This window comes from Tripterygium wilfordii, chromosome 19, assembly GCF_013401445.1.
Source record: "Tripterygium wilfordii isolate XIE 37 chromosome 19, ASM1340144v1, whole genome shotgun sequence".
NCBI classification, from domain to species: domain Eukaryota; kingdom Viridiplantae; phylum Streptophyta; class Magnoliopsida; order Celastrales; family Celastraceae; genus Tripterygium; species Tripterygium wilfordii.
Window position 1 is genome coordinate 10,395,715 of NC_052250.1, and position 16,422 is coordinate 10,412,136.

A 16,422-nucleotide genomic window follows, 5' to 3' on the forward strand; every position below is an offset into this window, starting at 1 on the left:
CCAGGTGATAAAGGTCTCCTTGCCGCTTACCCACACCAATCATCGTCTTCGAAATGAAGTCCTGCAAAACAACCCAAGAGGGAAAAAAGGTTACAGAACATTGTAATGCATCTGTAATTTTGCTTACGGACAAAAGATTGATGTGTAACTTGGGAACACAAATGACATTATGTAAATGATATTTGGAATCAAAAGAGATGATGTCAGTCATGGTAAAAGGGGCTTTATCTCCACTAGGCAAAGAAACAAGTGGCAATGTGTTATTAGGAGTGCTAGTGGTCAAAAAATTTGGAGAATGAGTAAAATGATTTGTTGCTCCACTATCAATGATCCATCGACCACGAAATGGAGCAAGTGGTGACAAACCTTCATTGACGGCAGAATTGGCTTGCAGTGGAAGTGATGGGTCAGATTTCTTTGTCATCACAAAAAAGATTTGTTGATGCTGTTGATTAGAGAGGTGGGGCATGGCATCCCGAATGTCTTGGAGTGAAGTCATGGTGGTGAAAGCAACCCTGATAAGCAGATGAGTGTCCGCGAGCGTGATTATTGTCCGCAAGGGCGACTATTGGTGCCCATGTTGCCGTTGTGAGAATGATGGTTGCATTGGTTGGATCTAGGTTGTTGTCCATACCATGGATGACCAAGAGGGTAACCATGGAGCTGCCAACAAGTCTCCTTGGTGTGATGATCAACATCACAATGAGAACAATGAAGAGGAGGTTAGTCGTGGTGGGATCAAGTATCCGTGTGAATGGCCATGGCAACAGTATTTAGCAGTTTGATGGCTCCAAGTTTGTGTTATTTTTCTTCCTAAGAGATGTAAGAGTAGGCTTGGCAAGCCATAGGAAGAGGCTTTAACAACAAGAATTGTCCTCAAGTTGCACTGTATGACTCATTTAGGCCCATAAAAAACTGTATAAGTTTGTTAGTTTCATTTTTTGCTTCACATGTACAAGAAACATTCTCATTGTGTGTGACTAACTCATCCCAAAGCCCTTTGAGTTTTGTAAAATAGGCAGCCATAGATAACTAACCTTGAGTTAAGGAGTTGATTTCTCGTTGAATCTGAAAGAGATAAGGACCATTACCTTGTGAAAAATGCTCATGAAGATTGACCCATATTTCATGAGCATTTGGCAAATAGATGACACTGCCAGCAAGGTCTGGCTCCAAAGAACCTAAGATCCATGAAAGGACATATCATTATAGCTTTGCCATACGTTATTCTCATCGAGATTTGGCTGTTGAAGGGTACCATCTACAAGACCAAGCTTGTTCTTGGCACTGAGGGCAATGCGTATGGCGCAAGACCAAGTATTGTAATTGTTTCCGTTGAGTTTTTTTGAGACAAGAATCAGACCGACATGATCCGAAGAATGAAGAAATAAAGGGTTGGCAATGTCACTACCGTTTGAAGGATTGACAACATCACTGTCGCTGGATTTGGAAGGAGTAGCAGCATTGGTGCCACCGTTAGAGCCGTCGTCATTCATGTTGAAGGACACAAAAAAAGAGAGAAGCTAGGTTTTGGTAACCTGCTTCGATACCATGTAGAAAAAAATATTTGGCTAGTATGCCTTTCTCATTATCACAGCTTGTAATATATACAATGACTTCCTAATGTGAAAAGAAGATTACAACTCAATCAAGAAACTACTACAACGGAATTACACTAAGTATAATAAAAAGAAGATTACAACTCAATCAAGAAACTACAACAATGGAATTACACTAAGTATAATAATCCGATATCACCCATCACATATTTCTTTCCATCTAATTACAACTGACTTTTGCTAACATATATCCTTTCCTGATTAGTTCACACGTTAACTACGTGTGCAGTTTGACTGTCCCAAAGTGAGAAAATTTACCCAAAAAGATCAAATTGAAACAATTTTATCATTGGGTGACCAAATTGAAACATTTTAAATAACGGTGTGTAAATTGAAACACTATCTTTCAACGTGTAAAAGTTGTATTAACCCAGATATCTTTCAACGTGTAAAAATGATATTAATCCAGATAATGTAGATATTGCTTTAATCCTGATATCTTTCAGCATGTAAAAGTGATATTAACCCAGATAGTTTAGATATTTGTAACGATATTGTCTATTAAGTTATTATGTAAGATATTATGTTATTCGCTTAATAGATTGAGCATAAAAACACTGATAAGAAAAAAAATGATTATCAAATATTATAAATTAGTTGGAATAATTCTCATAAAAGCACAAATCTTATACTATTATTTTCTCTGGCAACAAGCCAAACAAACGAAACACAATATTATACAAGAAAATAAGAAATATACCACGAAAGCCTATTACAATATTTTTTCGAGAGAGATTTTAACTAACAATCAGGCTGCTCTGCTTCCTCCATCGGTGGCGGTAGTAGTGGTGGTGGTGGTATTTCCTTGAGTCTCGCCGGAAGCGTCATGGTGCAACTGAGACTGATGACGATGAAGTTGATCAATATTGTGAGCACCGGAGAAAAGATCAAGTGGTCGAGAATCAGCAATCTTGCCACCTTCAAGTGGGGTTCCATGCTTGTACCTCACCCTTAGAGCTTCATCTTCTGATAACTTTGCTTGTGCTGTTGCATACCTTATGTCTTCTTTGCTCTTCGCCATTAAATTCTCTCACTCTTTTTTGTGCTTTGGGTATCCCTACATGCTCTTCTTTAAACTAAAGCTTCATTGATTTGTGCCACTACGTGGCATGTACTTATCAAGATTTTTCAACACGTATCCCTTACAAGTGACACGTGCATGTACTATTGTCTCGGTGCATAAAAAAATATATAATTAATAGGTGTGTTGCACGAAATTATATATATAAAGGGTAGAGTTAGGATTTGGCGTTGGGGGAATTTTTTATGATTATTTATAATATTATATCAATTTAATTGACATACAGGTTATTGAGATTAATTTATTAGGCATTTAGACTAATCGAGAGTTGAGAGTCTTAAGACGAATTTACGAAATAACGTGAATATATTTTTTAAATATATACAAACTTTGTATGAACTGTGTCAGTAACCACTGTGACACAGATTGAGATTTGAGACAATATAAAAAAAAAAACAAAAGATTATTGACATGTAGAAAAGCCGGGATGTTTTTGTAATGAGAAACCAAAGAACAGGCCCCCTTGAATAACGCCCAAACAAGATGGTGGCCGAAGACTCCAAGTAAGGATCTGATGAAAGGCCAGGTATATCTTTAAAGAGAAAGCCCGACTTTTTCCTTTTAGGAAGCCCAGTATAATCTGGTCCATCTCCATGCATCTTCAAGACTGAAGATCGAATATCCTAGAAGCTGCGAAAAACCACTGAAGCTGGATGAAGGAAGACGCTTGAAGAAGACTTATCTATCTTAACACTATCTCTGTATAAATGTATAAGTATATGTATTTTTTTACCGAAAATTGGGGGACCACAGCCTAGTGTAGTCCCCTGTATCCGCCTCTGAATATATATATATATAATATATTCATGTGTATATATATATATATATAATTTTAATTTATAATCAATTAACTATGATGATATGAATATTATAGTACTTGCGGATGACTAAAAAAAATGACATAGCTAGTCAGCATGAGTGGTGGTATACAGAGGGAATGAGTTCCTAGAAACCATATAGAGAGGAGTCCAACTAAAAGTCAATCAAAAATCAAATGAAAGGGTAACGTGAGTCTCTTAATTCTAACAACCATGCATGACCTGAGAAAGTAGAAACCTAGATTCAACCCATGGAGGGAAGACTTCACAGAAAAATTCCTCACATAAATACAAGTGATTTGAATTCAGGTGACAATTAAGATAAATCATTATTCAAATTTCAAACGGAAAATCTAGGATAAGAAAATCTCAATTGACACACTCCACAACGCCTATAAAAGACATCATCCACCTGATACGAGGTAGGCACCGAGAATTCATTACTTTGATTTCTCTCTCTGAAGAATACTGACTTGAGCGTTGAAGTGTTTGTGGGTCACAAAGGGCCACTCGTTTCATTGTTCCTAAAGGATCCAAAAGGTTCACTATCGATGTCACATCCTCATCATTATTGATGTATAGTCATGCATATTTTTGCATTGACAATTTGGCACCGTCTGTGGGAAAGTGTACTGATCTGATGAACTTCTACACTACAACATCATGACAAGGACTCTAGAGAGAGCCAAGGTTGGAGGATCAACCTCCTCACATAAAAGTTGGGGAGAGGCAGAGAATTCATCAGAAGAGGCAGAGAAGTCAATTGAAGAGAGATGGAGACATGATTTCTCTATAAAGAGAAATAGATGAGGCAATGCGCTGCAAGCAAGAGGAGCTCAATGAGAGTTGAGCGTCAGGGCCCAGGGCGACTTCAAGACTATGGAAGCAAGAGTACTAGCAGGCTTCACAAGAGGAGTCTCACCCCACGAAGAAGCTCAAACGAAACTCAAAACTATAGAAGTCCTACCAACATGCTTTGTAGGAAGAGGGATCTTAAGCCAAGAAGTCCAAGGCATGAGCGTGAAAGCTATGCTGATAGGAAAAAGAGTTAGTCCACAAGGAGTATAAGAGGATTACATTGATAGAGGAGCCTCACCTTAATAGGGGGCAAGAACGTTCCCTTGCTGTAAGGAGGATGCGATGTCGCTCCGCGTCCCTGAGTCCAGAGAGGCTACAGGAAAAAAGGTCATGGATGCAACATCTCAGAGCCTAGAGAGGTCACGGGAAGCCAAGGAAGGCTAGTAAGACGAAATGGGGGCAAGAATGTTCTCCTACTGCAAGGAGGAAGCGAAGCAACCCCGCATCCCTGAGTCTAGAGAGACCAAAAATGATAGATCTTGGACGCAGCGCGATCCACTTCTCGAAGTCTGGAAAGGCGCAAGAGAGACTAGTGAGATGATGTGGAGCCCTTAGAAGAACATAGAGAAAGACAATATTCCAAAGAAAGATGGATCTTCAACCAACTTCATCAGTTAAAGAGTTCATTTGTAATCTCTTTTAATTAGCCAAGTTCGGTTGCATTTTTATTCTAATAAGTTTGTCAAGTAGTGGCTTAGTGTTTTCTCCATCACAATAAAAGATTTATTTTGTCAATTCAATAACTGATGAACTGACGAGGTATTCATTATAATGAACCCAACATTATATTTTTTGTTCGAAACAAAAATTAAATTTATCGTTATCAAAACATTGAATATTTTGAGTTTATATCAGACGGTTTAAAATTGTCAAATATTTTTCATGTTGAATTTGATTTTTATTTCAAACAAAAAATATCTAGTTAGATCTGTTAGGATGAATAATACACATTTATGATTTTTAAAAGTAAAAATAAAATGTTTTAACACTTGAAAATAATATTATAGTGGGACCTGTAGTAATTTTATTACAGCATGCCCCAATCAATCCAACCGAATATACTCTTATATTATCGTTGAGATTAGCATTTAGGGTTTTTAAATCATAAAATTTTATGTATTACATTCAATTGTCCCAGCCAATTCAACCGAACATTCAATTGTTTTTACTTGTATTAACTCCTTAAATTCCCAAAAAAAAAAACCCTCCTTAAATTCCTTACTTCTTCAGCGGAGCTGTAAACGCGTGATGTTGCGCGTGGTCATCATGAGTGCCTCACACCAAGGATAATGGGAGTGGGAATTGTGGGTGGCAAAACCCAGCCCTTCCCTGGAATTGGCTATAAGACGATGAAAAGAATTGTCAAATCCGGGCATTCATTGCTCACTCTCTCTCTTCTTTCTCTCTCGAACTAAGCATGGTCGCAACCTGAAACCACAAAGCCACTGAAACCCGGTGTATGTTCATCTCCTCATGTTTTGTCTATTTTCTTTACTTTCTTGACTTGTTTAAACTTTAAGATATTTCATTTTGAAGCTTAGGGAAATCCCAAAATCGTGGTTGTTGTTCTATTTAAGCAGAGAAAGAACTTAAGTTAGGTCTTTGTAGCTTTACCAATTTTCCATTGGCCATGTCGACTTTGGTGAATTCCGTGCCTAATTTGGCAAACCCATCACCGGAGGGGAGAGGGAAGGGTTGTGGGTTCTCTTTCAATGTCCCAAATTTTCATTCTTTATCACTCAACAAGGGATTTCCCAGAGTTTTGGCTTCTAACCAGATCACCATTTCTCCAAAGGACTCTGTAACGTCAATACCCAACTGGAGGTCTGGAAAGAATGATTCAAGAATTAGAGAAAACAGGCTCAATGATGCATTTTACCATATGGAGTACATGGTGGGGAAGGGGTATAAGCCTGATGTGGTTCAAGCAACACAGATGTTGTATGATTTGTGCAAGTCAAATAAGATGAAAAAGTCGATAAGAGTAATGGAGATGATGGTTGGGTCAGGTATAATACCTGATGCAGCTTCCTATACTTTCTTGGTTAATCATCTTTGTAAGAGGGGGAATGTTGGACATGCCATGCAGTTGGTTGAAAAGATGGAGGATTACGGGTACCCTACTAGTAATGTCACGTATAATTCGCTTGTTAGAGGACTCTGTATGCAGGGAAACTTGAATCAGTGCTTGCAATTTGTGGAAAGGTTGATGCAAAAGGGGCTTGAACCAAATGCATTTACTTACTCGTCTTTGCTTGAAGCAGCTTATAAGGAGAGAGGAGCCCATGAAGCCATTAAGCTTTTGGATGAGATAATTGCAAAAGGTGGGAAACCTAACCTGGTTAGTTACAATGTTGTACTTACTGGGTTGTGCAAGGAAGGTAGAATTGAGGAAGCCATTTGTCTCTTCAGGGATTTACCATCTAAGGGGTTCACTCCAAATACTGTGAGTTATAACATTTTACTCAGGAATCTTTGCTATGATGCCCGGTGGGAGGATGCAAATAAGCTCCTGGCTGAGATGAATGGTGAGGATTGTTCCCCGTCTATGGTTACTTACAATATACTAATTAATTCGCTTGCAATCCATGGCAAGACTCAGCAAGCACTGGAAGTTTTAGAGGAAATGTTAAGGGGACCATTCAAGCCCTCCGCAGCTAGCTTCAACCCAATAATTGCTCGTCTATGCAAAGAGGGAAAGTTGGACCTCATTGTGAAGTGTCTAGACCAAATGATCTATAGGTGCTGTAATCCTAGCGAGGGTACTTATAATGCTATTGCCTTGCTCTGTGAGGAAGGAAAGGTTCAAGAGACATTTTCCATAATTCATAATTTGGGCAGTAAACAAAATTTCTCCATGCATGACTTCTACAAAAACGTGATATCTAGCTTGTGTAGAAAGGGGAACACTTACTCAGCATTCCAGCTTCTATATGAAATGACCAAGTATGGTTTTACACCGGACTCTTATACCTATTCATCTTTGATTAGGGGGTTGTGCATGGAGGGAATGCTGGATGAGGCTATGGAGATCTTAAGCATAATGGAAGAAACCGACTGTAAACCTAGTCTCGACAATTACAATGCCCTATTGTTAGGATTTTGCAAGTCTCAAAAAACAGATTTTTCCTTAGAAGTATTTGAGACGATGATTGAGAAGGGATATATGCCTAGTGAAACGACGTATAGCATTATAGTGGAAGGACTTGCCCATGAAGATGAAACAGTGTTAGCAGCTGAAGTTTTGAAAGAGCTGCAAATGAGAAATGTCCTCAGTCAAAATACAGTTGGAAGACTTGTTATGCAATACGATCTTGAGGAGCTGCCGATGTAAGACACTTGTCTGATTGAAAATTGATTCATACAAATGGTACTGGGGGATTCTGATGGTAGTGTTCTGTTCAATCTGGTCTCAAAATAAATTATTGATTCTGACATTGACCGTTGCAAGAGAAACTATGAGAAATCATGGGCTTTTGTGTAAAACATTGTAAAAGTAGGGGAAGAAATAGAACAAGGTGAAGGATTCTTGGTACATGATCTTTATTTGCTTCAAGCTCAGTAATTATCTGCTGACACCTGTTTACTGTGCAGACATTCCGATGAGTCTACATTGTACAAGATGACTATAGTCGTTAATGGAAATGATAGATTAGCCGTTTTCCCTGCTGTCGGGTCATCTAACTAAGTATTTACTTTTGAGTTATTATCATGCTTTCCCAGTTGCTTGATTGCTTAGTGTAGACTTTGATAGGTTATATGGTCATTTTGATTTTGGAGAAAAAACACAAGGAAAAGAAGTTTGACAACATTGCAGTACATTTGATGGGCTATTGTTGGAAGTCTCTTCTGTTTCTACCCTCCTGCCCCTTCCCTTTTTTCTGCCATGGATTCCAAAACTGTTTTAAGTAGCGCAAACATTTTCTGTTTAATGAATATCATTGATGTAAATATATATTGAACAGCTTGCCAATGCTAGTATTGACAATGTAGTGTGTCTGATAATTGTTGCCGGACTTGCATTTTTTAGGTGGAGGATTTCTGTAGTTTCCATGGTCTTGTAACTGATTTTATGAAAGTTTCCATATCCAGTCTACAATTCTGGGAACATCGCGCGCGCACACACGCACTAGGAACCTCATATTTTTCTTAGCACCTCTTGGGTGCGGCTCCTTTGCAAAGTTTCATTTTTCATTAATAAAATAACACACTGGCTTCACATTATATATGCATGGTCAAAATGCCAATGTCAACAACTTAAGAGAAATTTAAGTTTCCTTATCTACTCATCAATGCCAAGGACACAATGATTTGTAATTGTGTTTTTGATCTAATTAACATAGATTATCTCAATCGCTTGAGACAAATCCATGATCATTGTTATTGTATGAATCTGGAAGTAGTATCCTGTAATCAAATCTGGTGACACAAGGAAGAGTCTGCCAGCCTCAACAGAGGCCCCTGCTTCAAAACCATTATGCCTGGGGGCTGGCAACAAAAGACATTAAAAACCCAACTTGGAATTGTTCTAGTCACTTAAAACAGCATTTGTTGCTAAGTGCTTCCTCCATCTTCCTGCCAGCCAATTACTGCCTTACAATAAGAACTAGTCTTCAATCAAAACAAAAAGAACCCAAAGAATGATAAAAGAAAAAAGCAATGCTGAAGAGACAGAAGCAAACCAGGAAAACATCACTGATCAAGAAGGATATACGGCAAAATCTACAATGCTGAAGGGGGAAAAAAATTGCAACCATCACTTGAATCAGCATTTCAGCTGCGCTTGCTCGTCACAGACAAAATCAAGTAGCATATGAGCATATCCAGGGATGGTTATAGCTATTAGCTAACCCAGCAGAAGTCGCACAAAACCACAAACAAAATTGAATATTCCAAACCTTGAATGGAACATGACATTCTAAATATATGGGCCAAAGCAGAATGAAACATGAGGAAATAACTACTTTCTTTATGTACCAGGTCCAGGTTCCCAACAAACAAAGTAGTCCCTTTGCCAACAAAGAACATAAAGAAGTCTATGCAATGCAGGCTGTTGCCCTGCTTCTCAATTAAACTATAAACATTCTAAACCTTGAACCAGAAAATAGTGTTCCATACCAGTAAAAACATTAACCATTAGATCTAAACAAAATAAGGCTCATGAAGAGCATAAGCCATTGCAGAGACCAAGGTTCAAAAACTTAAGACCACACGTCTTATAAGCTATAACTACCCTACTCAAGGTACTAAAATGAGGGATTCAACTACAAAACCCTACAAGATTAAGAGCAAGAGGATTAGCTATGCATGAAACACATTAAAGCACGTGAACAACAGCTATTATAATTCATCATAAATACTGCTCATGGTATAATCTAAACCCCCAATCAGAATATCCAAATCCAATCGGTCATGACAACCATCAATCAAGCTTTGTTCTATGGATCTGAGGAGAACAAATAACTAAATACGGATCCATTCCAAGCAGACAATTATACAAATGGTGTTCTCCATTCATAAAAAAAAGCTTTAGGAGTAATTCAAAAGGACATTGAAGTAAGTAGTGCTAATAAATTCAAACATATAAGATTATAAGTATAACCAGCATAATACCTAACAGTACAGGTAGAGATAAAGCCAGTAACCCAGATGCCACAAGCTAGTCTTAATAGCAATTACTACACCTAGAGTACAAAGACAGAAACATAAGATGCTTGCCCAGTTCCCCCCAATGAAAAACCATCATCCTTCACAAGCTCATGCTGTACATGAAGGAGAGTGATAACGGCACATCAGCTTAGAGCCTACTTCGATCTCTGCCTCATCTTTCTGCGCTTCCTCTTCAGCCTCCTCATGCGCTTCTTCTTCCACTGGCATGACAAACAACGAAATAAAAAGTTTAATTCTACAGCAAACAGGATCAGGAACAGATTCCAATGCAAACAAAATTGAAACTCCAATAACAACAATGCTAGGCAACAGTAACAGCAACATTTATGCAGTATATCTTTCCTCAAAAAATTACTCAGGAAAGTAAAGGTACGCTATTATAAATATTTAAACGCCATTGATCAGAAAATTATTATTCAGAATTAGCCATAATCGCCTAAAATATCTACCTATACGGGTATTTATGCATTTAACTACAAAAAATCTAGTATTACGAATGATTTCAAAGACATAATCGATCATACGAGTTGAAGAAAAACCATCCACAAATCTACAAATAATAAAACGAAAAATCAGAACCCAATATGAACCCAAGAATTCGTTTCGACTGTGCCCATCACCCAATTCGCTCAAACAATGAGAAGCGATGACAAATCCAAAAGAGATTTAAAACAGAGAGAAAAACATATACACTTTAGCTCTCATCTTGGTTGATCACGCTTTTCTCTTTTTCTCTGATTCAGTTCCTTCTATCTGATTACAATCGCCGTCTTCGCCAGAGTGGAGTGGAGTGGACTGGGTAGGGACTTGTGTACATTTATAGGCGTACAAGTTTCTCCGTTTCTGCAAAACCCTAATCGGAGATGGTAATTTGCAGTCATAGATTAGAGGACTTTGGTCGTTCAACTTTAATTTTTTTTTAATAAGAATTAAATTTGTTTTGCATAATACTTCTTGGGTGAATTACAAATAGAGCTAGGGGTGTCCATTTGGTTTTCAGTTCGGTTTTTAATCATAATCAAAATGTTTGAATCGATTCGGTTATGATATTTTAGAATCCATAACCGAACCATATAGTTTGGTTAACCAAAACCGAAATAACCATATTTTCGGTTCGGATCGGATCGATTTTCGGTTTTTGAAGAAATGAAAAAGTATGAATAAATCTCAAATAGAGTGAGAAAATAGCTATGATCGATTTCAACTTCATCTAACAAAGTTTGATAAAAATTCATGATAATGATAATAAATATATTATTTTATCACAATTAAAGAAAAATAAATTTACAAGATCGAGAGAAATAATATGATCAAGAAAAAAAAAGAAAACATACATGAAAATGTCTCCCCACTTTCACTTTAGTAATAATCAATATTAATTTATATGAATTTTAAAATGATAAGGCCACCATGAGTTTCAACTAATCAATCTTAATTTATAATTTGTGCAATGATTAGGTTAATTGATATCTAAATTTATAATTTGTTATAAAGATATAATCAGAGTTTTAATCTAAGTATGTAACTTATATATATATATATAATGTATATAATGTTTGGATATTTATATAATATATATCTATAATATAATATATCATATATCATATATATCATAATGTTTGGATAATTATATAATATATATAAATATTTTTTCGGTTTTTTCGGTTATAACCGTAACCGTAATCGAAATAACCATAACCGAAAAAATATCAGAAATTTTACTAAAATCATAACCATATCCAAAACCATAACCGAAAAAACCGAACCGAAAATCAAATAACCACGGTTATGGATCGGTTTTCGGTTTGCGGATCGGTTGTGGACACCCCTAATAGAGCTGTCAAAATAACCCAAAAAACCGAATTGACTTATCAAACCGACCGTTTGATTGATTTCATTATTTTTCTTTTTCGAAAAACTGATTAATTGGAAAATTATTGGTCGGTTTTGAATATTTTTAGAAAAATGATCTGTTAAAACCGGGGCAAAAAGGTAATTTTCGTCTCTAAATTATTGGTTAGGTCTCATTTTCGTCTTTTAGCTTCTTTTTTTTTCCCATTTTTAGTCCCTCAACTATAGAAAAGTATCCCGTTTGTCCTTAGAATAAACATGGTATCCTATTGTTCATCAGATCATATTTCTTCAACGTGCCACGCAAGCATTTTCTGGCTCCAATCTCACTTGAATGACGAAAATGATACTTTCTAATAGTTGAGGGACGAAAATGAAACTCGCCCCATAATTGAGGGATGAAAAATATCTTTTTGCCGTTAAAACCGATATAATAAATAAAATAATTAATATATATATATATTATATAATGATTAGTCAGGTAATTTAGAATTTAGTTTACCATTTTACTACTTAGTTAGCAGGCAGACTTTGAGAATTGATACTTATAACTTAAGTCTTATATTAACATATTTTGGTAATGTGATAAGTATCAGGGAAGCTCCTGAACTACTAAAAAAAGGTCAGTTGAGCCCCTTACCTTTTTTTCATGCCAAAGCAACCCCCACCTTATAGATATGATTCACATTAGCCCTTTCTCCATATTGCCGTTAAAATGGTGACTACGTGACCGTTAAGTAATAACACGTAATTTTTATTATTTAGATGATATTCCACATGGAATTTACCAATTATATAATGACACATGTAATCAATTAATTTAGTCATATATGTAGATCTGATCCCTTTTTCTTACTGTTCCAAGCACTTTTTGGACCTGAAAGACCCTTATTTTTTGATTATGGATCAAATAAGCCCCTGTTTTTTAAAAAATTGGGTCAATCAACTCCTTATCAATAACAGAAACCAGAAACACCTATAATGATGATGGATTCACAAACAATCAAATAACAAGTTTCCAAATTCCATCAAAACAAACATATAAAATAACAAGTTTCCATATTCCAGCAAAACAAACAACCAAATAACAAGTTTCCAAATTCCATCAAATGGAACATTAGAATACACATTCAAGACAGAAATTCGAATACAAATAAGAAAACAGTTAACACAGTAACACAGTGCATGAATCTTCAGTCTTTAAGAGCCACCACAACCATTGCCTTCATGCTGAGAAGACTTCTACTTCGAATTCTGACTTCCACGGTCGATGACTTTAGCCATAGAAGTTCCAGGCTTAAAAAAATACATAGTAATTTGTTGTCACATGATTTATGTAGAACATAATGCAAGGAAGTAAACTTTTTTACTTATATTGAGAATTGACCGACCAGTGTCTGGATTGATATAAAGCCCAAGTCCTGTTAGCAATGTCCTCTTCCTAGCAGTGCTCTTAGGCTTGCACTCTTTCTGAAATGGGCTAATATATCTAGCAGTTTTTTGCACCAACTGAATTGCATTTCTGGCAATAGCCATTGTATGTCTTGCAAATGAGCCACTTGGTATAGGAGCTGCTATGAGCTAAGTGATTTGGTTGTTGTGCACCCACGTGTCACCACCTAAATAAGGACTCAAATACCATTGAGTCACAATTAAACCCAATAAATTTAAACAAAAATCTGACAACATCTCCCCGTATATCGGAGAATGCCCCCTACATCAAATATAGCAAATTAAACCAACCAATTCCAATACAACAAAACGAATCAACCGGGGTCTAAGGCCATATCCATCATCAATCCCATAAGCATATAAGTATAGAGGCCTCAGGCCAAAACCATTCAAAATCATCATTCATTCATAACAATACATTCTCATATGTATCCCAACACATAACTAAACAAAAGACCAATCAAACACCACAACATAATCACAACACAAAAACAAACTATCACACTAACATAAGTCCAAGCCATCCACATCACGCGCCTCCCTACTAATCCGTAATCAGAGCACTAGCGCTAGTACCTATATCACCTGAGGAAGGGAAAAATAAACAGTGAGTATGAGGCCCAGTAAGGATATCGAATATGAGCATAAAATGAGGAATAAGGCCAAAATATTATAAAGAAGTAACGCAAAGCAACAACATGCCATGTCGTCAAACAAATGCAATCCGTACATCTAACCGAGCCATGTTGCTAGAGCCAATTATCCGAAACCACTAACACATGCTCTCACAAATATTTCATATCATGCCACTAGAGCCAATTAAATGGAACCACTAGTGCATGTCCATACAAGTACCATCAACCATGTCATTAGAGCCAAATAGCCGGAACCACTCGTACATGTTGATGTGTGTACAAAATCCCATCCACCACTTCCACCATGCAACAAATGTAATATCACACATTCATGTTATGCAACTAAATTCATTGTGCGTAATTTCATTAAAACATATGATCAAGAACATCGACTACTCAATAGGTGATCGAGTGTCCAAGGGTAATACATCCAACATCAAACACACAATATAGTAAATTGAATTCACAATAGCGCACAAACTAGGATTTGTTTCCTCTTGAACAAAGAGGCGGAAACACTGATTTGAAACTCATTTCGATAGTCAATAGTGATTCGAAATCAAAGAAGGATAAGAAATCCCTACCTCGTTTGAGCAAAACCTCACCACAACTCTAGCAACCAATCCTCCAAGTTCAAATAACATAATTCATAACATTTACAACTCATTTCCCTCCCAACAATATCAATTTGAACACATAAATTCACAACAAGGCACTTACCTTAGCCAGTTTGTCAAACCCTTGCTCAATCACTTCTTAGCCAACACCCAATCTCAAACCAAGCTCAAATCTAGCATCAATATACATAATTTATGGTTAATCATCAAGCATTTACCCCCAAACCCCCACAATTTCACGAAGTCAAACCCAAACTCACAAAACCCTAACTTCAATCTTTGTAAAACTTACCTTAATCTTGTGAAGATCTTGAAATCCAAGTTGTAAAAGCTCCAAATCTTTGAATCAATCTTCCTTCTCTTTGATCACCTTCAAAATCACCTTCTCTCCACACACTCTCTATTTCTCTCAGCTGATTCTGTCAAACAAGTGAAGAAAATAAACCCAGAACTGTCCAAACGTGTTTTAAAACACAATTTCTCGTCGAGTGTCTGGACAGCTCAAAGAGTGTCTAGACACTTTATGAACAATTTGAGACAGAGTGCCTGCTCGAGGTGTCCGAACACCTAGTCTAGGTGTCCTGACACTTCCACCATTTTTTTTTACAATTTTTGCAGTTTTTGAAATATTCTCTTCTATACAATCAGTTGGGTTGTCACATCCTTTCTCCCTTAAATAAATTTCGTCCTCGAAATTTAAAACGTACCTGAAAAGTCAAATAAATGTGGATACTTTTTCCTCATCTCAGATTCCAACTCCCAAGTTGCTTCCTCGGTTCCATGATTCATCCGCAACACTTTCACCAATGGTATTGTTCTTGACCTCGTAACCTTATCTTGCCTATCCAGAATTCTCACCGGTTGCACAAAATAGGTTCCCTCATCCTCCACCGTCAATGACTCCCAATCCAACACATGTGAAGGGTTTGGCTCATATTGTCGGAGTGTTGACACATGGAATACATTATGCACATTTGTCAATTTTGGCGGCAATGCCAAACAGTATGCCACCTCCCCAACTCGCTCCAGAATCTCAGAAGGCCCAACATATCTTGGTGCCAACTTACCTTGCTTACTAAAACGTTGTACTCCTCTCATAGGAATCACTTTCACAAACACTTTGTCACCCACCGAGAACTCCAATGGTCTCCTTCTTCTATCCGCATAGGATTTTTGTTGGCTTTGGGCCGTAAGCAACCTTTTCTTAATCTCCTCCACCTTGAGTTTTGCCTCCTTCACAAATTCAGGTCCGGACAACACTTTCTCTCCAACTTCCGCCCAACACAAGGGTGATCGACATGACCTTCCATATAAAGCCTCAAAAGGCGCTATCCCGATACTACTTTGGTACGAATTGTTGTAAACAAACTCGACCAAATGTAAATAATCCTCCCAACTCCTACCAAAATCCATAATACACGCCTGCAACATATCTTCAAGTATTTGGATCGTTCTCTCACTTTGTCCTTTGGTCTTCAGATTAAACGAAGTAGACATAGTCAACTTGGTACCCAACGCTTCTTGCAAACTCTCCCAAAAATGTCTCGTGAAGCGTGAATCTCTATCCGACACAATGCTCAATGGAACTCCATGCAAGTGAGTCGGTATTGTTAATTGGAAGAAAATGTGTCGACTTCATCAACCGGTCAACAATCACTCAAATGGTGTCCTTCCTCTTCGGTATCAATGGTAGTGATGTTACAAAATCCATTGTGATATTCTCCCATTTCCATTAGGCAACCAAAAGCGGTGGCAACAACCCTGTCGGTCTTTGGTGTTCTGCCTTCACTTGTTGACATGTGAGACACCTAGCAATATATT

General features: G+C 37.2%; 3 protein-coding genes and 1 long non-coding RNA gene across 4 annotated transcripts; 1 reads left to right on the forward strand and 3 right to left on the reverse strand.

Moving 5' to 3' along the window:
- Positions 1–876: 876 nt before the first annotated feature.
- Positions 877–1,496, reverse strand: LOC119985545. The gene is made up of 3 exons (XM_038829837.1): positions 1,259–1,496; positions 1,038–1,181; positions 877–944 (listed from the first exon to the last, which is right to left on the reverse strand). The coding sequence occupies exons 1-3, from the start codon at positions 1,494–1,496 to the stop codon at positions 877–879; spliced, it is 450 nt and encodes a 149-aa protein (XP_038685765.1).
- An 871-nt stretch (positions 1,497–2,367) lies between these two features.
- On the reverse strand, positions 2,368–2,640 carry LOC119985546. The gene has a single exon (XM_038829839.1). It carries the CDS (start codon positions 2,638–2,640, stop codon positions 2,368–2,370), a length of 273 nt encoding a protein of 90 aa, XP_038685767.1.
- Positions 2,641–5,607: 2,967 nt separating this feature from the next.
- Positions 5,608–8,038, forward strand: LOC119985157 (pentatricopeptide repeat-containing protein At1g79080, chloroplastic-like). The gene has a single exon (XM_038829355.1). It carries the CDS (start codon positions 6,007–6,009, stop codon positions 7,708–7,710), a length of 1,704 nt encoding a protein of 567 aa, XP_038685283.1. The 5' UTR covers positions 5,608–6,006; the 3' UTR covers positions 7,711–8,038.
- A 1,798-nt stretch (positions 8,039–9,836) lies between these two features.
- On the reverse strand, positions 9,837–10,929 carry LOC119985922. Its single transcript, XR_005465174.1, has 2 exons — positions 10,740–10,929; positions 9,837–10,246 (listed from the first exon to the last, which is right to left on the reverse strand). It is a non-coding gene; the product is annotated as an uncharacterized LOC119985922 (long non-coding RNA).
- Positions 10,930–16,422: the final 5,493 nt, after the last annotated feature.

Coding starts and splice junctions, on each gene's coding strand:
- LOC119985545 (XM_038829837.1), bottom strand. CDS start 1,496: ATGAATGACGACGGCTCTAACGGTGGCACCAATGCTGCTACTCCTTCC. Junction 1,182..1,258: donor CAAGCTTGGTCTTGTAGATG/GTACCCTTCAAC, acceptor CATGGATCTTAG/GTTCTTTGGAGCCAGACCTT. Junction 945..1,037: donor AATCAACTCCTTAACTCAAG/GTTAGTTATCTA, acceptor GTACATGTGAAG/CAAAAAATGAAACTAACAAA.
- LOC119985546 (XM_038829839.1), bottom strand. CDS start 2,640: ATGGCGAAGAGCAAAGAAGACATAAGGTATGCAACAGCACAAGCAAAG.
- LOC119985157 (XM_038829355.1), top strand. CDS start 6,007: ATGTCGACTTTGGTGAATTCCGTGCCTAATTTGGCAAACCCATCACCG.